Source organism: Colius striatus, chromosome 4 (assembly GCF_028858725.1).
Source record: "Colius striatus isolate bColStr4 chromosome 4, bColStr4.1.hap1, whole genome shotgun sequence".
In the NCBI taxonomy this organism is placed as follows: Eukaryota; Metazoa; Chordata; class Aves; order Coliiformes; family Coliidae; genus Colius; species Colius striatus.
Window position 1 is genome coordinate 4682873 of NC_084762.1, and position 20165 is coordinate 4703037.

General features: G+C 46.1%; 1 protein-coding gene across 1 annotated transcript; it reads left to right on the plus strand.

The window, feature by feature from the left end:
* The first annotated feature begins 1126 nt into the window (after positions 1-1126).
* On the plus strand, positions 1127-5865 carry EDN1 (endothelin 1). Its single transcript, XM_061995332.1, has 5 exons — positions 1127-1470; positions 1702-1840; positions 2723-2881; positions 3143-3250; positions 4597-5865. Exons 1-5 carry the CDS (start codon positions 1407-1409, stop codon positions 4733-4735), a joined length of 609 nt encoding a protein of 202 aa, XP_061851316.1. The 5' UTR covers positions 1127-1406; the 3' UTR covers positions 4736-5865.
* Positions 5866-20165: the final 14300 nt, after the last annotated feature.

Genomic DNA, 20165 nt, shown 5'->3' on the forward strand with positions numbered 1-20165 from the left:
TGCAGTTAACGGCCTCGGTCTTTGTGATACCCGAGGTCATTTCTATTATTACAGCACAGTGCACGGAAATACCACAAATACCAAGAGAGCCTTATCTCTTTATCATAGGTGAAATTGGCACGCTTTGCAGCAGGACGGCTCCACATCGGATCAGAGGCGTTCGAGTTCACTTGAGTTTACGTTCAGGGGCTGGCTCTCTCCGTCGAGGGGGTCGGTTGATGCATGTATGTATGTGTGACGGCACTGCAGCAGCCGCTTCTCAAGTGTCCAGCTTCCACACTGACAGCTCCCGCGTCTCAACACAAGGCAGCAAAGATAAACGTGCTGGGAAACAACCTCATCCCGACCTTGTCAGAGTTAGTGGTAGGATCCAAAGGCAAAGGCACGGGTCCTCTGGACCACACACCCCCCCCGGCTTTACATGCATGGGGGCATGTGCTGCCTGCGCATCCCAGACCCTAAGATGTGCTCTGTGGCATGATGCCCACGGAAGAAAAGGCGGGTTATAACCTATGTGCTGCCAAACCCAAACCGCTTGCGACCCCAGCGCCCACCTGGCTGGGCTTGCGACGAGTGGGCTGGGGTCAGGCGCTGCCCGCGCGGCTCCAGCCCGACGGCTGGGGAAGGACAGGAGGGGATGCTCAGCGGGTCTCCTTCCCCCACGGCGGCACAAGCAACGCGCCGAGCCCCAGAGCTCCCGCCGGGCGGTGCAGCGGCTCCAACGGGCGCCGCCAGCCCGAGGGGCGGCCACAATCTGTTCTAACAACAACAACAAGGCTGGCAATAATCACGATAATTGCTGCTGTTAATGGCGAGGGCGATGGCTCCCCGCCGCCAGCAGGCTGAGGCCACGCTCCGAGCGCCCGCTCTCAGGTGCGAGCCCGGCAGGGCGCCCCCTGCGGGCCCGCCCGCGGCGCCCCCTCCCCGCGCCTCCCTCCCCGCCCCCGGGGCGCCCCCTCCCCGCGCCTCCCTCCCCGCCCCCGGGGCGCCCCCGCTCTCTCCCCCCCAGCCTCCGCCCGCCCCGCTCCTCGGCCGGCGCTCTGAAGTTTGCAGGCGATTTCCTCTCCAGCCCGGCCTTATCTCGGGCCGCACGTTGCCGCGCGGTGACTAATAGGAGAATAACATTGTCTGGGGATAAAATAGCGCCGGGGCTGTTTACCCGCTCCATGGGGGTTCGCTATAAAAGGGCGCCGGGGACCGCCGCGCCAGCCAGACGCGCCCGGGCGCACCGAGCCGCTGCCTGTCCCCGCGCCGCGTCCCGCAGGGCACGGGACACAGCTCTCCGGCCAGACCCCGGGACGGACTTTCTTCCCTTTTTTCTCTTTTATTAATTTTTACCCTTTTTAACTTCCCCCCCCCCCCGCCATTCACTCTCCCGTTTTTCCGTCCGCTCTCCGCCGCCTGCTATGGATTATCCCCAGATGATCGTCTCGCTGTTCTTCGTGCTGTGCCCGGGGCTGCTGCCGGCAGGTAGGTGCCGGTCCCGCCGCCGCCTGGCTGCCGCGATGCTGGGGCCGGGAGTAGGGGGGTTTGCCGGGCTCCGTGCCGGCTGTCGGGGAGCACCGCCGCCGATCCCACGGGAGGGCACCCCGAGGAGACGGGAGGGCACCCCGAGGAGACGGGAGGGCTGCGTCGGGGAGGGGCTGTCGGCGGAGGTGCGTGGTTAACGCGGGTGCTGAGCTCTGCCGCTCCTTCCCGCAGCCCCCGGTGCCGAGGCGGACGCCGCGCCGCCCCCCGCAGCCGCTCACCGCCGCGCCCGGCGCTGCTCCTGCTCCTCGCTGATGGACGAGGAGTGCGTCTACTTCTGCCACCTCGACATCATCTGGATCAACACCCCCGAGTGAGTGGACCGCGGGGCTTCGACAGTTCCCTTTCGGTTGGAAAAAGCGGGGAGGGGGGGGCTTAGGCAGAACAAACTCCCTGCAGAAATGGGAAGGAGAGGAAGGAAAAGTGATTTGCACCGCGAAGACTCTCTGTTAGGAGAAAGCCAGGAGGATTTGACTGCGCAGATGGAGCAGATAGCTCCTAGCAGCCCTAACACACCTGCGTTCCTAAAACCTGGGCGTGAGCATTTCTTTTGGGCGCTGCTCAGCAGAGGCTGCAGGATACTTTTCACTACGAAAAAGAAGCAGACAAAATGCCAGAAGTATGATTTTTGCACTCCTGAATTTGTCTGACCGTTCTTTCTGACAAGTTAAGAGGCTCATTTTGACCCGGGGTGGCTCCTTGCCACTTGTTGCTGCTGTCTGCTGAGAATTACTGCATCCCACGTGTTAATAGGGTTCTATTGCTATCTTGTCCTCACCAAAAAATAGCGAGTCAGAGCCTCAGCTAATGCCACAAACAAACTCTGTGATTTGTTCTGCTGCTGAGTTTCTTCTGAGTGCAGAGGATCGGTTCCTCACTTTTATTGCTTCTTTCAGTGTTGCCAGTTACCAAAGTTCAAAGAGATGAGACTTTATTGCTTTCTTGCACACTGGGAGGCACAGCAGCTTTATGAAATCACGATTAAGAGATCATTAGCCTTGCCAGTAGCCTTGCTAATGAATAGGCTGCAGATGGTTAGGAGCATTTGTGTTGAAACTATGACCAAGGAGGCATTCCCAATCCCCCCACTGTTACTCGTGCAATCAGTCCCATTGATAAGATCCCTCAAAATACCCTGCTGTTTTGAAGCCACAGAATTCTTTGAATGACTTTCATGTTCTCTCTTTGATCACAGGAAGACTGTTCCTTATGGTCTGGGAGGCCCTTCTCGATCCAGAAGATCCCTGAAGGACCTGGTGCCGGAGATGCTCGCTGAACGTAGCAGCAGATGCCGATGTGCCAGCCAGAAAGACAAGAAATGTCTGAGCTTCTGCCAGGCAGGAAAAGATCTCTGGTGTGTCTCTTGTTGCTACTCTTTAAAAGGCAGTGCATATAAAAGGGCTGGATTGTTGGTAGACTGACTCATTTTGGCACTTGCTGAGCAAATCTCCCCAAAGCCTTGCCTCCTACCTGAGGGCTCACACTGCTATGATACATCCCATGGTTTGGCCCAGAAAGATCACTTGTTACCTGCCTTGAGAAGTGGTTGATGAGATGCCTCCACGATGTGGACTGCAGACTTTTTCTAACAGCAGCACCTTTTTACTTTTAACAGGGCTCAGTCCACGGTGGAGAAAACCTTGCATCACAGCAACAAAGCTGGCAATTGCACTGGACCCAAATGCACCAGCAGGCAGCTGGTTGACAGCAAGAAAATGAAGCGGTGAGTTTCTTCTCGTCCTGTTGTAGTTCCCTGGAGTAGCAATAGAGAGCACAGTTCACCTGCCTTTGGGTGTGCATGAGTTTAGCTGGAGCTTTCAGCTTGAGTGTTTTCGCTGGGGGTGTCTTGAGGGCTTTTGTTCGTGTGGTGGGTTCTTAGCTTGTGAGGACAAAGGTGCTGAGGTCTTGTCTAGCATCCTCCACCTGCTTAGAGGAAGCAGGCTTACTTGTAAGCCTAAAGAGACACCAAACTTCAGAAGGGTATCATGTCATGAAACACAGACAGAAATAAATAGACCCTATCACTTCAGTGTGTTCACACAGTGTCTTAACTGCTTAAAAACGCTATGTCCCAACTGTGCTGATAGGGAAGTGAATGAAAATGCCTTTTCTTAGAGATTTTACTCCATTTTATTGGAGAGGGGGGGAAAAAAAAGATTATAGATCTGTCCTGATTTTGAATACACTATTTCTTCTGGCTGGTGTGGCTGGCTTTTTAAAATGCAGGAGGTGGGTTTCTACCTGACTTCCCTCTTACATTGCTGAGTCCGGGATGCTAATGATGGAAATGACAGCAAAAGTGGAGGAAAGAGAAAGTGTAGACTCAACAAGTATTTGAGCCCAATTTAATATTTGAGCTCAACTTAATATTTGAGGTCAGGATAAAGGGCAGTCCTTAAATTTAAAGGCCCATGCACAGTAAATTGAGTGGCAGTAGGCAGCAATTTCATTCCATGGAGTGCAGTTTAGAGATTTCATGTGTTGGGTTTGGTGGAGGAACCCCACAGAGGTCAAGTCAGCTTTGGAGCTGAGGGGCAGTACAGCTGTACCAGCACTGGTGTTTGGCCTGTGTAAAAAGCATGGCATGCAGAAGTTTGCCCTTACAAAAGAATACTCTTTAAGGCTGCTTTCACAAGCAGAACAGCTATGGGAGCAAACAGCCTGATGACTTTGAGTGCGACTTGGGCCCTGGAAGTCTGAAGTAACTTTTTAAACCCAGCTTTGCTCACTTACTTGAAAAATGCATCCTTTCATTTGAACCAGTGTCAGCTTTACCTAAAAGAAATGAAACAGCTAAAAAAAATGGCACTGAAGGCCTCCTGGTTGGACACATGCTATTTAAGGAAATCTAGGGCATCTGTATTTGAATGACTATTTTAACTTAATGTTTGCATTTCAATTCTGAGTCTGCTCTTTGGAGTGGCTTAAGTTAGTGACAGCGGTACAGCAATCAGCAGCTTCTGAGGATCCCGTGGCTGAAATCTAGACTGAGGTGTATTTAATTGAAAACTGAATGTCTGCATCTTCATTATTGTACCAATAAATGTGTTTTTCTGGGGTTTTTTGCAGGCTGGAAGCCATTGGTAACAGTATCAAAGCTTCCTTCAGCATCGCAAAGCTGAAGGCTGAGCTCCAGAAAGGATGGAAGCTGAAACATAACAGGGCGAGCAAAAGACAAAGCATCTGGGAAAGCCTGAAAGCATCCTAGTGGGAAGATCACTTCAATATTTCTCCATCAGACTTGCTGACAAAGCATCACCAAAACTGTCTCCCGACTTCTGACATTCCACGACGATGAAAGGCCTCTCGGTCCAAGTGTTTGTGCAGCAGAGCAAAACACTGAGGAGGTCCCGTATTTGGAGGTATAAAAGCAAAGGATTTCGTCATTTTGGAATGTGTATCAATGGGTAGAAGGGGTGAAGGGGAATCTGTAGAAACATCCAAGAAAAGCCATCTCTCTGAAGAAACATTTGAACGTTGCTTCTGCAGTGTTACCCATCCGTTGACCAGCTTTCAGGGTCGACACCGAAAGCATCTTGCAAGGAAAACCTCACAGATGTGCTTAGAAAGGGCAGAAAGCAAGATCTGAGTGGACAAAGTTCAAAGCCAAAAAAAAACCTCTCTACCTTTTGGTTAAAATGCAAAACATGAAAGCCACAGTGCTACTTTAATCAGGACTTACTGCATATCTACATGTCTACCTCGCCTACTGTTTGTTGCACTCCTGCTAGAGTATTTTTACACCTCGTTATTGCCTTTACTAATCAGCTGCAACCCTTTGCCTTTTTTTTTCAGAAGTCTTAGTTTACTTGTACAACCAGGATTGTTATCTGAATGTGGGTTAGACACTGTGGTTGTTTGCATAGAAAGCCCTCTGGTTTTGGATACCAAAGGACTCTTTGACATAAAAGTTAGAGGACACTACTCAGTTTCCCATAACAAGGATATTTGCCTAACTGGAGTTCTAATAATAGAGGCTGTTGTGTCTTACATGACACCAAAAATGCACTGAAATAGGGATGGACCAGAGGCTGTTGTGAGATCTTAGTGCCTTGTTTGGTGGAAACGTGTCGAGACAAAGGGTTGTTTTGAATTATGTCAAAAGGCTAATATTTGGGTGAATGTTTATAGCAGTGAAATGATTCACATTGTTGAATTTGCTGACAGATTGAACCTTATGTGCTTATATTTTGTGTTTTGTATTTATATTCACACAAGTTCTTCATTATATTTACCATGTTGAATATACACTGAAGTAGGCCATATTGGTCTATGCATGTTTTATGTATTTCTGTATGAAATAGGGAAATGCTTTATGCCTGTCAAGGTAAATATCTTCAGAAATAAATATTTTTAATTACTGTATTGACTTGTTTTTTCTTAGATATCCTACTTCTCTGTAGGCTGCAGCTCCATGACCGTGGAGGTAGATTGCCCCCGTGTACAAAGCTGACCTAGATGAAATGTATGAACGTGCCCAAGTGAATTTGAGCAGCATTCTCACATGGTTGATATCTTTTCTTTTCATCCAATAGTACAAATTCTAATGTTGGATTTAGTGTGCCATTGATACATGGCAAATAAGGGGCTGAATCGAAGTGGAGAAGAAAATGCACACACTGGATGCTTTGTGGGCTGTGTTAAACGAGGCAGTATTGTGTTACTTATTACCTTGCTGTCCTAAAAGCCTCAGACCAGACCATGCAAACTAAAGAAGGAAATGTCAGTGGAGCCTGGCCCAAGCCCAGGAAAGAACTAGACCAATAGTCAAACTGTACATGTTTCCAAACATTGGCATGAGGTGGTTATAGCTAGAAAGATGCTTAAAGCAAATAAATGGATTTAATCGTCTCTGATCCAACGGGAAAGAAAAGCACAAGAGTTAGTCTATGAATGAAACTGAGTGGTCTGGTTTGTTTAAAAACCAAACTTTTACACAGTTTGTGTTTTGTACAAGCTGTGTTTTGTGTTATTTACCAACACTGACAGCAGTCACTGTTCAGCATTTCTGAAATTGCTCTGGATTCCCTGTCAATACTCATTCATGTGCAGCGTTTTTCATACCCCAACACCAGAAGGCTGAATAAAGCCCATATTGTGTTTCCTTAACTCTGTTCTGCTACATTTTTTGGGCAGTAATTCAGGGGAGAGATGGAAGTGCTGGCAACATAGGTCCCACAGGAGGGCCTGGCACAGGCAGAGGGAAGGAACTGATTGCCCCTGAGCTTCTGCAGGGCAGGACTCTCTCGTCTCACAATGCCCACACCAACTCCTTGGGATGCACATGGATCAGTGACCTCTGCCAAGTGTAAAAAGATCTCACTAACCTTCCCTGGTTTCCCATTTCCTCCTTTAACAGCAGTTGCCTTTGGCAGGGCAAATAAACAAGCAAGCAGATGAGGTGCTGCCTCTCACCCAGCTGAAGCAGCAGGTGAGCAGGTAATGTGGGGTCTGATTAAAGGGACTGTGCATCAGCATCCCCATCCCAGTTGCTCCTGTTTTATCTCCTGGGAGAGAGCAGGAGGAGAGGAATGATTCTGGGAGTGGAGCAGAGACATAGCAGCTCCTGTGTTCCTGTTAAATCTGACTACCTGGATTTTGTAGGTGTCTGGGCTAAATGATGTTGTGGGTGGGCTTTAGTAGCTCAAATTCCTGACCAGCTGCTTAAGGAATTCTTGACAGATTGTCCTAAAAATAAGCCTGTTCCTTCTAGGGTTTACTTGATTCATGTCTGGTCTTGAAAGCTGACTTTTATCCTCTTTTCCTTCCCCCTAAGTTGGCCTTGCTGCCCTTTTGTGTAGTGATGGGCACCCACTGGCCTTTTGGGGAAGGTGTGATCCCCAATGCCATGCGAAGTAAAGAGACCTGCACAGCACCAAGCTTGAGCAGCAGTGCAAAGAGCACAAGGAGGTGAGCTACTCTGATGTCAGGGGCTTGCAGGCTTTGGGAAGATTGATCAAAGCCACGTTGTGCTGCCCAAGACTGCTTCAGGAGCCTGTTTGTATGGTGGCAAGGGGAGAAAGGGATGCACCCCTGCCCCTGACTCCAAACTGTTTACCTTCTGGCAGAGGAGCATAAGCTGCAGCTTGCCCTGGTTTGCATTAATAAGTTGGACTGAAAAAACAGAATTTAACAGTCTGTTTGTCTCACTGAATAAGCAAAAGGGAACATGAAGCATTTTATCTGAAGGCTGGCTCACATACAAGCACCATGTCTGTCCCAGAGGCTTGCTCCTTCTTAAAGCAAGCTCCATGGCAGAAAGAGATTCAATAACTTGGGCCAGAACCCCTGGTGAAAAAAAGAGAGGCATGGTATGTGCTGGGATTTATGGCACTGAACACAGAGCAGTGTAAAAGTGCCTTCTGACTTATAATAAACGACCTGAGTGAGAAAATATTCTACCTGAAGCCAATGGAAACATTGTGCTGACAGCAGAGGCAAGGCTGCAGAGTCAGGGCTCTCATTCTTCTGACTAGAACTAATCTTGCTGCTTCTCTTAAAAAGCAAACCTTTCATGGCTATGATCTATCTCCTTTTTAAGTGAGAGCTTCTTTGTGGCCCAGGATGGCATTTGAGAAGGGTGAAGTGAAGCATATAGAGAAGAGAGCCACCACTGCAGCAGAGCCCTACTCTAACGGTCCCAAAATACACCTGACACATGGCTGAAGCTCCATCTCGCACCACCAGCTCCATTCCTGACCTGTTACCGAATTTTTGTCTCTCTCCTCTGATCTTTCCTGGGTTCTGAGGCTGCAAAAAAGTTTCACAGGAAAAGACAACTGTTTCTTTCCAAACTTAAGCTTGCTGTACTTGTTCTCACTCAATGCTGTTTGCAATTCTTTCTTGCTCAGCTGGTTTGTTTTTAGTTTCTCTGGATAAAGGCTGTTTTGACTGTCTGTCAAAACAAGGTATACAATAAAACAAAGCTTCCACATGTGAGTCAGGCTTCAAGTCAGGAAAATACTACAATGCTACTGAAATTCTTTCCACCTTATCTACATATTTCTGACCTAATTTTTCCAGAAATGGCAACTCTAATCTGTACCATGTTATCATGAACTGCCCCAAAATAATTCATGCAGGATGTCCTAATGTTGCCTATAGAAGTTAGCAAATACCAGCCTCTTTGTTCATATTTCCTTACACTAGGATAAATTTAGCTACCACAACACACTTCTGTATTTACAAACACGGAATGAGCCGGGTAAACCACCGTTGGGCTGCTATCTGCTGTTTACTTTCTTCACACTTCAACTGTTTGCCTCTGTGTATATAAAACCATATCAATTTTGACTTTGCCTGCATCATGGCACTATTATTAGGCTCCTTGGGTAGAAATCCAGCTTCCCTGCTCAGCTGATATCTTTCTTTAATTTACTGTTCCTCCTTTGTGACCTAGGAAACAAAAGGATGGAGGTTTTGATTAATTGGAGCAGAATGCTTGGAAGCTGCTATGGTGAGTGTAAGTATGTGAAGAGACAGAGAACCACAGATAAAGTACGAAGATAGCAGCAGGATCATTTTTCCTGAAGGTAAACAGCGTGCACAGGACATTTTGGAAACTTAGCCAGAATGGGTGTTGGTGTCAGTCTTTATTTTATATCTCTGATCAAATCTGAGCTTGGTGAAAAACGATAGGGAAGCCTATTTTGCTATTTCTCAATATGGTTAAACAATCAGCTTCGTAGTGTGCTCGGGACAAGTTCCTCTGCTCTGATCGGGTCAAGGAGACCTGAATTCTGCCTGAAGTCCACTGGGTAAGATGATCAGCCAACAATTCCCTCAGCTTTAGAGGAGTCGTTTGTGCTGATGAAAACGAGAGCAGAATTAGACCCAGAAAGGCTTTCTCCTTTCTGATATCACCACAATGGGGGCAAACTGACACTGATTTGCTGATGCTAGCACGGCTTTCCAGCAGCTCTTCCTACTCTTAAGCTGCCTTTGGGGCTATTTCTGTTGGTTTTTTGATCCCCACAAGCATTTGCTAGCAACAAATTAGATAAATATCACTTTGGTAAGCAATGGGGCAGTTTGCCTCTGGCTCGAGAAAGCTGAGTTCAGAAACGGACGAGCCCCACGGAGTTTGCGGTTTCATTGACCTCTCCAACTATTTTGGGGGCTGCAGGAATTATTTGAGTTCACCAACTGTAATCCAAGCCCACAGTGTTGTTGCTGTGTTTTTCCCCCCAAGGAAATTAAAAAAAAAATAACCCAACCCAACCCTAAACCTAACTTTTTCTCTAGCTAAAGGAAAAATGTGTGTTATGTGCCAGTCACTAGAAAAAAAACCCGACCTCTAGTCTGGCAAGAAGAAAGCAGCACTGTAGTTTGGTTATATATATATATATATTGGATTTACATTTTCTTCTGCTTTCTCCATCTCTTTTCACAGCCACAAACCAGCCAAGCACTTGATGAAGTGTCAATCACGAAAGGTCAACCGATGCCCTAAGCACTTCTTGTGCAAAGGTAGCCACGTGAATTGAATGCTTTGATAGAACAGAGCTTCTCCTCTTCTTTCTCATCTTTATTTCAGTCCTGTTGTTGCAAGAGAACCTTTTTTCTTTTGCTTCTTATTTTCATCTTCTCTTACTTCTAAGAGGAGTGTACAGCAGTGGTACTCACAAAGTAGGCAGCAAACCAACAAGAAGGCTAAACCCTGCAAAGAGTTAAACTCTTTACCCATCAGCTGCTCATGAAAATGTGGTCATGTAGATGTGCACAGACTGTCTGGGAGCTTTGAAGGGTTCAAGGTACTGGATGCTTGGCAGGACTAAACGTCCTCCTCGAGGAAATAAGGACTTCTCCTGTACCTTCTCATACCCTGAACATGCTCACCTGCTTCTGTGAGCATCACTTCAGTGGCATGAGTGAGCACAAAACAAGAACTGTGATATTATCTGCAGGAGAGGTGCCTGGAGAGTGCCCACTGGGTTCTTTCCTCGTGACAGTACGTCTCATCTGACCTTAAGGGACACATTTCTTTCCTCACACACTGGCTGCCCAGCACATCCATCAGGCAGCTGACTTAATTATGTGGCAAAGCAAGCAGGGATCAAAGAACCCCTGCTGCTGAAAAGAGTGATCATCACTGGGCTGCGCAGAACCTGCCCTCTGTGGTTTCCTGTGCTCCATGGGAAAGAGGGTGGCTGCAAGTCACACATCACAGCAGCAGCCCTGCTCAGTCCCCTGCAAATGTAAAGCACCCTTCCCTCGGGGCTGCAGGTTCATGCTGGGTAATGCCATGCAGGCTGCTTTGCTCTGGCAGCTGCTCTTTTGACACGCAGAGTCTCAAAATGACCCCAGAGGCTTTATCAGAATCTTATAGGAGATGTTTCTGAGACAGCAGCTGAGTTAGGAGGGCTGGACACTCACCCCAGTTTCCCTATGCATGGGCTAAACTGGAACATCATTCAGGTGGGTTTGGAGGAACGCCACTGATTCCACCACCCTGGGCTTTTTCTGCCTATCAGTCACGAAGCCATAGCACAACTGTACAATCCACAGATACCTCCACAGAGGTGCATGTTTCTTCCATGTCTTCATAAGAAGGATCTTCTAATTCTCCCAGAAACTTTACTGCCCTATCTTTCTAAAATCTTATGGCTTTTCCTGAGGATTTGGCATGCTGTTTTTCCTCCTGGGTCTCTGCTAACTATTATGTCATTCCCATTACACGTCCAGCTGGAGGCTTTGCAGTGATATGCTTTCCAGTGCCTTCCAAACAATGTGCTTAATATTAAAGCTGTTCATTTAATTTTACTTCACCCCCAGCCTGCTTCATCAAAAGAACAAGGATGTATTTCACCTGGCTGTAAAGCAAAGTGCCTGAGTGCCATCCTTTGCCCTGAATTGGCAATGGATTACAGATTGCTGGTACCAGTTGACTCTTTAAGCAAGTAAGAAAGTTGGCTGAATATTATTGTACAGTAAAAAGAATGATTCTTTGAACTAACCACTCTCTGCTGAGTAATTTTCTCCACAAACATTTCTATAAACGTCCATGCATGCACAGGGGTCAACTTTTTACCTTTCTAACTTTCCTTCCCCACCTCTTTATTATTCTTCTCTCAAGCATTTAATGACCTTGATGAGGGAACAGAGGCACTGTCAGCAAGTTTGCTGATGGTACTAAACTGGGGGGAGTGGCTGACACACCCAGAAGGCTGTGCTGCCCTTTAACAAGTCCTGGGCAGGCTGGAGGGTTGGGCAGGGAGAAATCTAATGAAATTCGACAAGGGCAAGTGGAGAGTCTTGCATCTGGGAAAGAGTAATCCTATGTACCAGCACAGGCTGGGGAATGAACTCTTAGAGAGTAGTGTAGGGGAAAGGGACCTGAGGGTGCTGGTGGGCAGCAGGATGAGCAAGAGCCAGCAATGTGCCCTCATGGCCAAGAAGGCCAATGGCATCCTGGGGTGGGTTAGAAGGGCTGTGGGCAGTAGGTCAAGAGAGGTTCTGCTCCCCCTCTGCTCTGCCCTTGTGAGATTGTATCTGGAGTGTTGCGTTCAGTTCTGAGCCCCTCAGTTGCAGAAGGACAGGGAGCTGCTGGAGAGAGTTCAGCACAGGGCCACAGAGATGATGAAGGGAGTGCATCATCTGCCTTGTGATGAAGGCTGAGGGAGCTGGGGCTCTTCAGCTTGGAGAAGAGGATACCGAGAGGTGACCTCATTCATGTTTACAAATATGTAAAGGGTGGGTGTCAGGAGGATGGAGCCAGGCTGTGCTCAGTGATGGGCAGTGATAGGACAAGGGGCAATGGGTACAAGCTGGAACATAAGAGGTTCCAAAGAAATACAAGGAAGAATTTCTTCCCTGTTGAGGTGAGGGAGCACTGGCAGGGGCTGCCCAGATGGGCTGTGGAGTCTCCTCGGGAGACATTCCAAACCCAGCTGGATGTGTTCCTGTGTGCCCTGTTCTAGGTGGTCCTGCTCTGACAGGGGGGTTGCACTGGATGAGCTTTCAAGATCCCTTCCAGCCCTTAAGATTTTGCTCTTCTGTAATTTCTGTGCTGTTCTTGTGACCAAACACAGCTTTTGTGAGATGCTTGTGTGCCAAGCTGTGATAGTCACTGAACATCCGAAGAGGCATGAAATGTGATTAAGAGATGCAAGTTCCCAATCTGCAGCTATGAAATTCCTGGAACACTTTGCACTGCTACTGAAATTTTTTTATGGTGTCTATTAGAAATTAATTAAACCTGTGTCTAACAAATGTAAAGTAGGTGAGAAAAACAGTTGCAAAACAAAGTTGTGAGCCGCAGGAAAGTGCATCATTGAGTCCAGCCACACAGCAAATAAGGTTTGTGAAGCAAATATCATACTCTGGTAAAAGAGTATGTGTTTGTATAACTACATTATTAAGAACTGCAAAGTGTGTGTGCAACAGAGTACATTGGGGAAAATTTGAACCATTTACCAACTCTGCATATGTACCTGTAAGTATGGAAGTGTGCACTAATGTAATAAAATGCAACCAGATCTTTTTGATGTTGTACAACACATTTTGGATTCCCTTTGTCAGAAAACTCCAGACTCGAGGGGCTCTCTGCTTCTATCTCTGTCTGTTTTTTATCTGCATTGAAACTCTCTAGATGCCTCTGCAAAGGATGTTACTGTTCATAATAGTCTACCCAGGCACTGTTATGCAGAGTGACTGCTTTTGCCCAGGTTTCTAGTCTACTCAGATAAGCTCATGTTGTTTACATGTATTTCTTTTACCATGAGGTCTACAAGGGGAGAGTATATTTGCCCTCAGTTTTCCCTCTCCAGACAGCAGATTTGGAGAGTTCCGAATGGTTTATGGGCTAATTAAAAACAGCCCCCAGATTTTGGTTGGGTTTTGGTTTGTTGTTTTTTGTTTTTCCCTTCTTTTTGCTGCATTCCGCTTTGTTTAGCTGCTCAGCAGGCATTTGACAGGGGCATTGTTAAGGAGATAAAGAACCTCTGGCTTGCATGACATTAGTGTGCCAAGAGATGCCTCCTTTTCACCTGACAGCCTAACCAAATTGGATCAGGTGTCGGAAAGACTGACAAAACATCGGAGGACTCGAAATATTTAGCAAATGACCTACCTGGCTCTGGCTACAGTAACAACTTTGCAGGGGAGCTGATGCAGAACTGCCCTTCTCTCTCCACCTGACAAGCTCCAACAGCTGATAAATTACCAGAACTAATTGTTGCCCTGACAGGCCTTTGATCCCTGAAAGAGTCAATTTATAAATGATGAGCTCCTTTTTCAAGCCACTGCTGATGGAGCTGTTGAAATAGTTAAAAAAAATCAATAATCCCTGTGGTCTGGGGATCCTTTAGTCTTCCCCATTTATTCATGAGACAGTTCAAAGCGTCTGCAAGTGTTCATTTCCGTCTCTTTGCAGCCCTCTGCTCAGAAAAAGCCAGGCATTGCTGCAAGAGTGAGGCTTGCTGAGGAGATAGAGCATCTGATAAATCAGGCCAGTCCATCAACTAGGAAGCAAGAGGGTTTCCAGAACTTACTCTCAGTTGCTTGGGATGGTCTCTCTGGGAAGGTAAAATTGTCACAAACATGGGCAGAAAAGGTGGGAAAATGGTGGATGATAGTTGGCATCCTGGGGAATGGCAGCATCTTCAAGGTGATGGTGGAACTGAAATGCAATTTATGGCTCTCAGTGTCCAGCCTCTAAAGGGAGCCCCTGCCAGTCTGTTCTCAGGACCATGCTGCCTGGCAGAGCTCCTAGCAGTCTGCTAGCACACGTCTCCTTCACCTCTGGCTGTCTGTTTATAGCAGAACACCAAGACCTGGGCTACAAAATTCTGCTATGGCCTCAATCTGCATATGGCTTTAAGCTGGCAGAGTCCACCCTATCCAGCAATGGTTATGCTTTCTGGTTTCGTTGAGTGTGAACCTGCCTTCACCCTTCTGAAGAAGCAAGCTACTATTTGGCCAAATAGAGTCTCTATGGGTGGGATCCCATGTGCAGAGTTTTGTCCTAGACCTGTACAGCAAGAGTGTATCGTGACCACCACATGATGGAGAACTCAATGGAGCCCTGTCCTTGGGCTGTTTGAGCAGGTTGCTAGCTCCTTTACAAGAGACTCCTTTACAGAAGATCAGGATGCTTCATGTTTCTCTTACAGTCATTTGATGGCTTCCATTTTCTCTGGGGTTTTTTGGGTGGAAAAATGATACTTAAGTATAGAAGAGTAGTTAAATTAAGAGGACATGTGGGAGAGCTGTGTCAATGTAGCATCAGTGATTGGAGCTTTCTAGACCTCTAGCAAGAGGCAGCACCAGAGCAGAAACATTCCTCACATTCAACAGGCTTTCCCTGAGCAAGAGGTTGAGGCTTGCAGGTGTGAGAGGGATAATGGCCATCAGCAGCAGTGGTCAGGCAGAGAGAGGAGAAACCTGTCCTTTCAATTGGAAGGCAAATTTAGCCAGGTTCAGGTGGGGCTCTTCACAGCAACACCTGTCTGTCATTTTTAAATAGGAGACAGAGGGATGCCCATTGGTCAGTATCTAGGGTTACAGGCACTTGGGTTCCAGTAGTCCAGCTCCCAGAGAATGTCAGCACCAAGGCCGTCTGTGATCCCATTTCCTTGTACCATTAGAAGCAAAGGACACTTTAGAAGAAGAGTTCAACAGCTGTGCTTGGATTGGAAGGTAAGTCCTTGGCCTGCTCTTGCTGGTGTTTGCTCACTTTTGAGCTGTGATAACAGGACAGGGATCACTCCCAGGGGGCATGCCTTACTCTTGGGAGCAAAGTTTGCAGATTTGGACCAAATGTTCTTACCAATCACTAGTTTCTGGAACCACAGCCTAGAAGCCATGAGTCTACCTCGTATCTGGGAATCTTATTTGCACACAGTCCTGTCTTTCAGTGCAACCACTTTTTCTGTGCCTGATTATTCTGGTGAGAGAGTGCTGGTTAGCAAAACGGAACATCATAACCCAAGTGCATGCATGAGGCTGGAACAGTAGGAGATGCTGACTGATGCTTCACTTTCTGTTGTCCCTTGAGAGCTTGTACACAATTGTGAGGTTTTGTAATGTGTTTCAATGTGGTTATTCCAAAACTATCTGCAGCCTGGCCACCAAGGCTTGTCCTTACCACAGGCAGAAGTGCTTCCTGAGAGTGAAATTCCTCTTTGCTGTCCTCCAGAGTGACGAACATTTGGACTTAATCATAGCATCCATTACAGAAACAAATAACTGAGGTGTTTTTAACTGTAACTAGCTGTTACTGAGTGAAGTAAATGGCATATGCATGTGGCTTATACAGTGAGATCTTGATCTTGTCCAGCCTAATTCTTCCCTGTCTTACTGACCTTGGAAGTTCTCCAGATCTGTAGCCTGAATAGTGGGCAGGTGATCCATAGGGAGATTTTTCTTCAGGCCACAGGAAGACCTCAGGGCTGGGAAATAAGCATGAAAAAGTTCCTTAATTAATGTGGAATGGGATTAGATGCAATGTGCAGTCTTCCACGGGAGGGACAACTGAAGCTTTTTGTGAAGTGAGAAAGGGTTTGGTGATGACTTTGCCCCACCACTTTGTGTAGCAAACTGATGGGAAGTTTGTTAGAGTTGATAGCCCTGAAGGAAAAGAGGAATTTATCTCAAAAATATGGTTATTGAGTATTGATTCTTGAAGAGTCAATAAGACAGAGGTAGGGATAATGCAAGAGTAAAACGAGACTGAAGAAACTCAATCTGAACAGCCTCTTGCTGTAAGTTACTTTCTGAACTTGAGGCCCATGAAACTCCAGATGAGGAGCTTCCAAAACAGGGAGGGCAACAAGAATGCACTGAGGTGTGCAGAGCAGGGTGATCAGCTCAAAGTCCTCATCCTTGTATGAATTTAGGGACAATTTAATATTGAGCAATTTATTTTCAGGATGCTATTCACCCTAAAGTACCATTGAGGTTCTCAGCTGAGCAAAGGGTTTAGAAGCAGACACATTTTCAGACTAGTTGGCATCCACTGAAAAAGCGGTGAGGGTGGAGCAAAGGAGAGGTACAAGTGGTCTAACTTTAGGAGAAAGTGTTAAGTGAAAAGAGTCTAGGCATCTTTCTCCAAGGAAGTGGGATTGCTCCCAAGACATCATGCCATGTGTATATGACAAAAAAGGGGCTATGGGCTGGGAAGAGAGGTTAATATGGAGAGGACAAGACAGTAGAGTAAATGTACAGGAATGATATACTGGCAATATGGAGAGACAATGGGGAAAAAACTGCCTATGTTGATCCTACCTAATCTACTTAACTCACTGATGCAGCTGAAGAGAGAGGAGGCATACTGTGGAGGCATCTAGCTTTCTCCCTTGACTTTGGGAAGGATATCAGTCACAGAAATGAAATTAGCACCACATCCACTTTATCTTCTTTAAGTAGCATTGAAGGGATGCAACTGTTTTAAACAGATGGAAATGATTTTGAGCCAGCCATCTCTAGATGATCTTTTGAGATCCCTTCTCATGAATTAACTCTGGGACATCCTGAGGATGCAACAAGACAGAGGGAAGGAAGAAGCTAGGCTGAAGAGAATTTGATTGCCATGAAATGTTGAATGAGACTAGCTGCTGCAGCCTGGCCTATCACCCTCCCATAGCTAGGCTGACTCAGGAGAAAGAGATGTCTAGTTTTAATTATCACACTGAGGGGAAAAAAAAGCCCCAACAAAACCAATTTCTTCATGCTCATTCTGACTTAGTCAGCTTTTTGGAGAGCCTGTCACACCCAAGAGATATTATTTATATCATACACTTCCAGGACAAGTTTTTATTGGGCAATCTTCTGCTCTGAAAGAAAAACAAAAGAGGAAGGGTAAAATAATTAAATGACACAGTTAAAAAATAAAGCTACTGGAAAGTGGTAGTTTCAGTGTGGTTAGGAAGGATGTAGAAACAGCACTGAAGCTGTTGCTTTCATTAGCATCAGAGCATGTGCCAGGATCTCCCTGAAGATCAGTTCTCATGGGACTCACCCCCAGTTTGAAGAAACCTTGTAAATACATGTCGTGTGTGACTGCAATCAGAAAGTCAGATCATTTAGACAGCACTGGCATTCCTTGACAGGCTGGTTTAAGCCCTATTTGTAAATGTGAGGTTGGCTGTTAAGAAAGTTGAAGTCAGGATGGGTTAGATGAAGTTTCCAGAGTGGTACCAAACATGAGGATTGAGCAGGTGCAGGCCCACCATGCTCTGCCTTGAAAGGTGACGTCAGGGAACGGTTACAGCGGCTTTGAGCCAGGTGGGTACACAGCAAAACCTGATGTGAAAGAACAGAAGTGACTTTCTGTGCTGAAGGCATAGAACAAAGCTGTGAGATGGGGCTATCTTGATTTGGATCAATTTCTCATTAATGTTTGACAGCAGAGGGTACTGTCAGCTGCTGCAAAAAAACCTATTCTAAGGGAAAAAAGATCTCCTCCTGCCTCCAATATTCACAGCCAATTGCATGTGAGATCTGTGTCTGCTATTACTTTGGATAAGCTGAAATGTTGGTTTTGTTCCTCCACTGGATGAAATTATCAAGATACAGATAACTTCTAAATTGATCTTGACCTTTCACTACAGATGAAAACAAGGGAGAGGACAATAGTGTCTGTCTTGTGCTCTTATGAACAAAGTGCACATAAAGTTTTGTTGACTTGTCTCCTTATCCAGAGGCCTGTATACAGCTGCAAAGATGGAGCAAGCTTAGCTTATCTCCTGCTTGTTTAGTGAGCAGTTTACCTGATGGACTTCACAGGGACTTGTGTTTGTGTTCCATAGCATTGCAATGATACAAAGAGCTCTGCCAAGGCACAGGGAACTGTGTTACTTATTGTTGGTGGCTGTTGTTGAAAGGGTTGAGGCAATGCCTGTAGACTTGAATGAAGAGTAACAGTAAGGTTGGCACTTGTTAGAAGTGAGTTTTCTGGTCAGGCATCATCTTCCAGCACTTCCCAGTTTAGTGGTGGCTACTAACACTAAAAGCAACTGAAGGTACTTAGATAGAAAACCAGAGACAGTATTCATGTCCAACCAATCTGATTTCTGAAATGTCTACAACTATGGGAAGGAACAGAAGAGAAAGATAGACAGGGAGGGCATGGGAGTTGCACACTAAGATGCCAGAGGTGTTATAAGAAGTCCAAGGTAATAGAGCTATATGCTGACTTTAAATAATGGGACTAAAGCATCACAATACACAGAAAACCTATCAGTCTGGAAATCTTGCAGGAAGCATTTTTCTTTTGAGGTTCAGAGTAATGTCTGATCCTAACCCTCTGGCAGACAATGGAAGCTGAGATGGGAAGTGCAAAGCCTACAGCCTTGCCCTAAGCAAGACTTGTCCCTGTTGTTCTCTTCAAGTCATATTGACTTCAGTGGAACTTCAACCTGTACCAAGAAGTACGAGAGATGAGTTTACAGAGGGGCTTCATTGAACTGGGATGCAAAGTCATGGGGAGAGCCAGACAGACCCAGTCCCACTATTTATATCTCCCAGTGAAGTGCACAATTGCTAAGAGTGTATGTCACTCTCTTCCATCTGCTGATACCTGCCCTCCCACACCTGTCTGAGTAATTCCATTCTTCAGTGTGGATACTTTTGTTTCCCAGTCGATTGGTCTTTCACAAACCTCATTCTGCCAACGCATTCGTGACCGTTTGCTGCTCAGTTCCATGTATTGACCAGTGACAGGGATAGTCAGTTGAACTGAAAGGAGACTTGAGTCCTTAGCCTTGGCCATTCAATGCTTGCAGTGACACCTTAGATGTAGGTAACCACTTTCCTGATAATATTTCAGTTCCACGGTCTGATTCAGGCGAATTTGTTTGGGAAATCTGGTTTCAAGCTTGCGTTCATCCTCTGGGGTTTCACTGCCTTGCATCACAGGAGATACATTTCATTATGTAATTTTACATTGGTAGATGAAAACTGATGTGCAAAGCTGAGTGAACCAAAATGCTCCTGTGTTGCGTTTCCAGCACACGGCGCTATTGTGGGAAAGAGAGAAGTGGTGAGAAACGGACGCTGTCATAAAAGAAAGATTTCAATACCACAGCTCTTAATTTGGAACAAAGCAATGCTGACATAAGGCATAAAAATATTTTCCATTGTGAATCAGGTGCCTTGGCCAAGGCTGGAAAGATGTGAATTCTTTTTTCTCTTTATATTTGAATAAGAAAAAATGTACCGTTATCAGGGCCCGACATAAAAATAGACCCATTTTGTTCAAAGTGTCAGCACTCGCTTCTTTTACAGCTCTGCAGTGTTCTGAATGTGGGGTGTTTTTTCTGATTTGCTAACTAAGTTTCCAGTGCAAATGAGTTACAACTCAAGAACTTGATATGCAAGGAGGGTGCTAAACTTTTGCTGGTTTACGGTATATGAATGCACCATCTGTTCCTTCCTAATAAGTAGCTATTTTAGAGTGATGTTTTATACAGTCTCTGCTGTTCTTTGACAAAAAGACTAGGAATCAGCTTAGCAAACTCTGGCACACCAGACAGAAATAACTTGAGAATACTTTTTATGTATGTTTCCCTCCAAATACAGCGCTATTCAGTCACATTGAGTTATTCATCACGCATGTCGTTTAGCAGATACTCACACACGAGGCACAGAACTTATTTTCAGTGGTTTCTTTCACAGAGCTGGTGTAAGGGTTTTTTCAA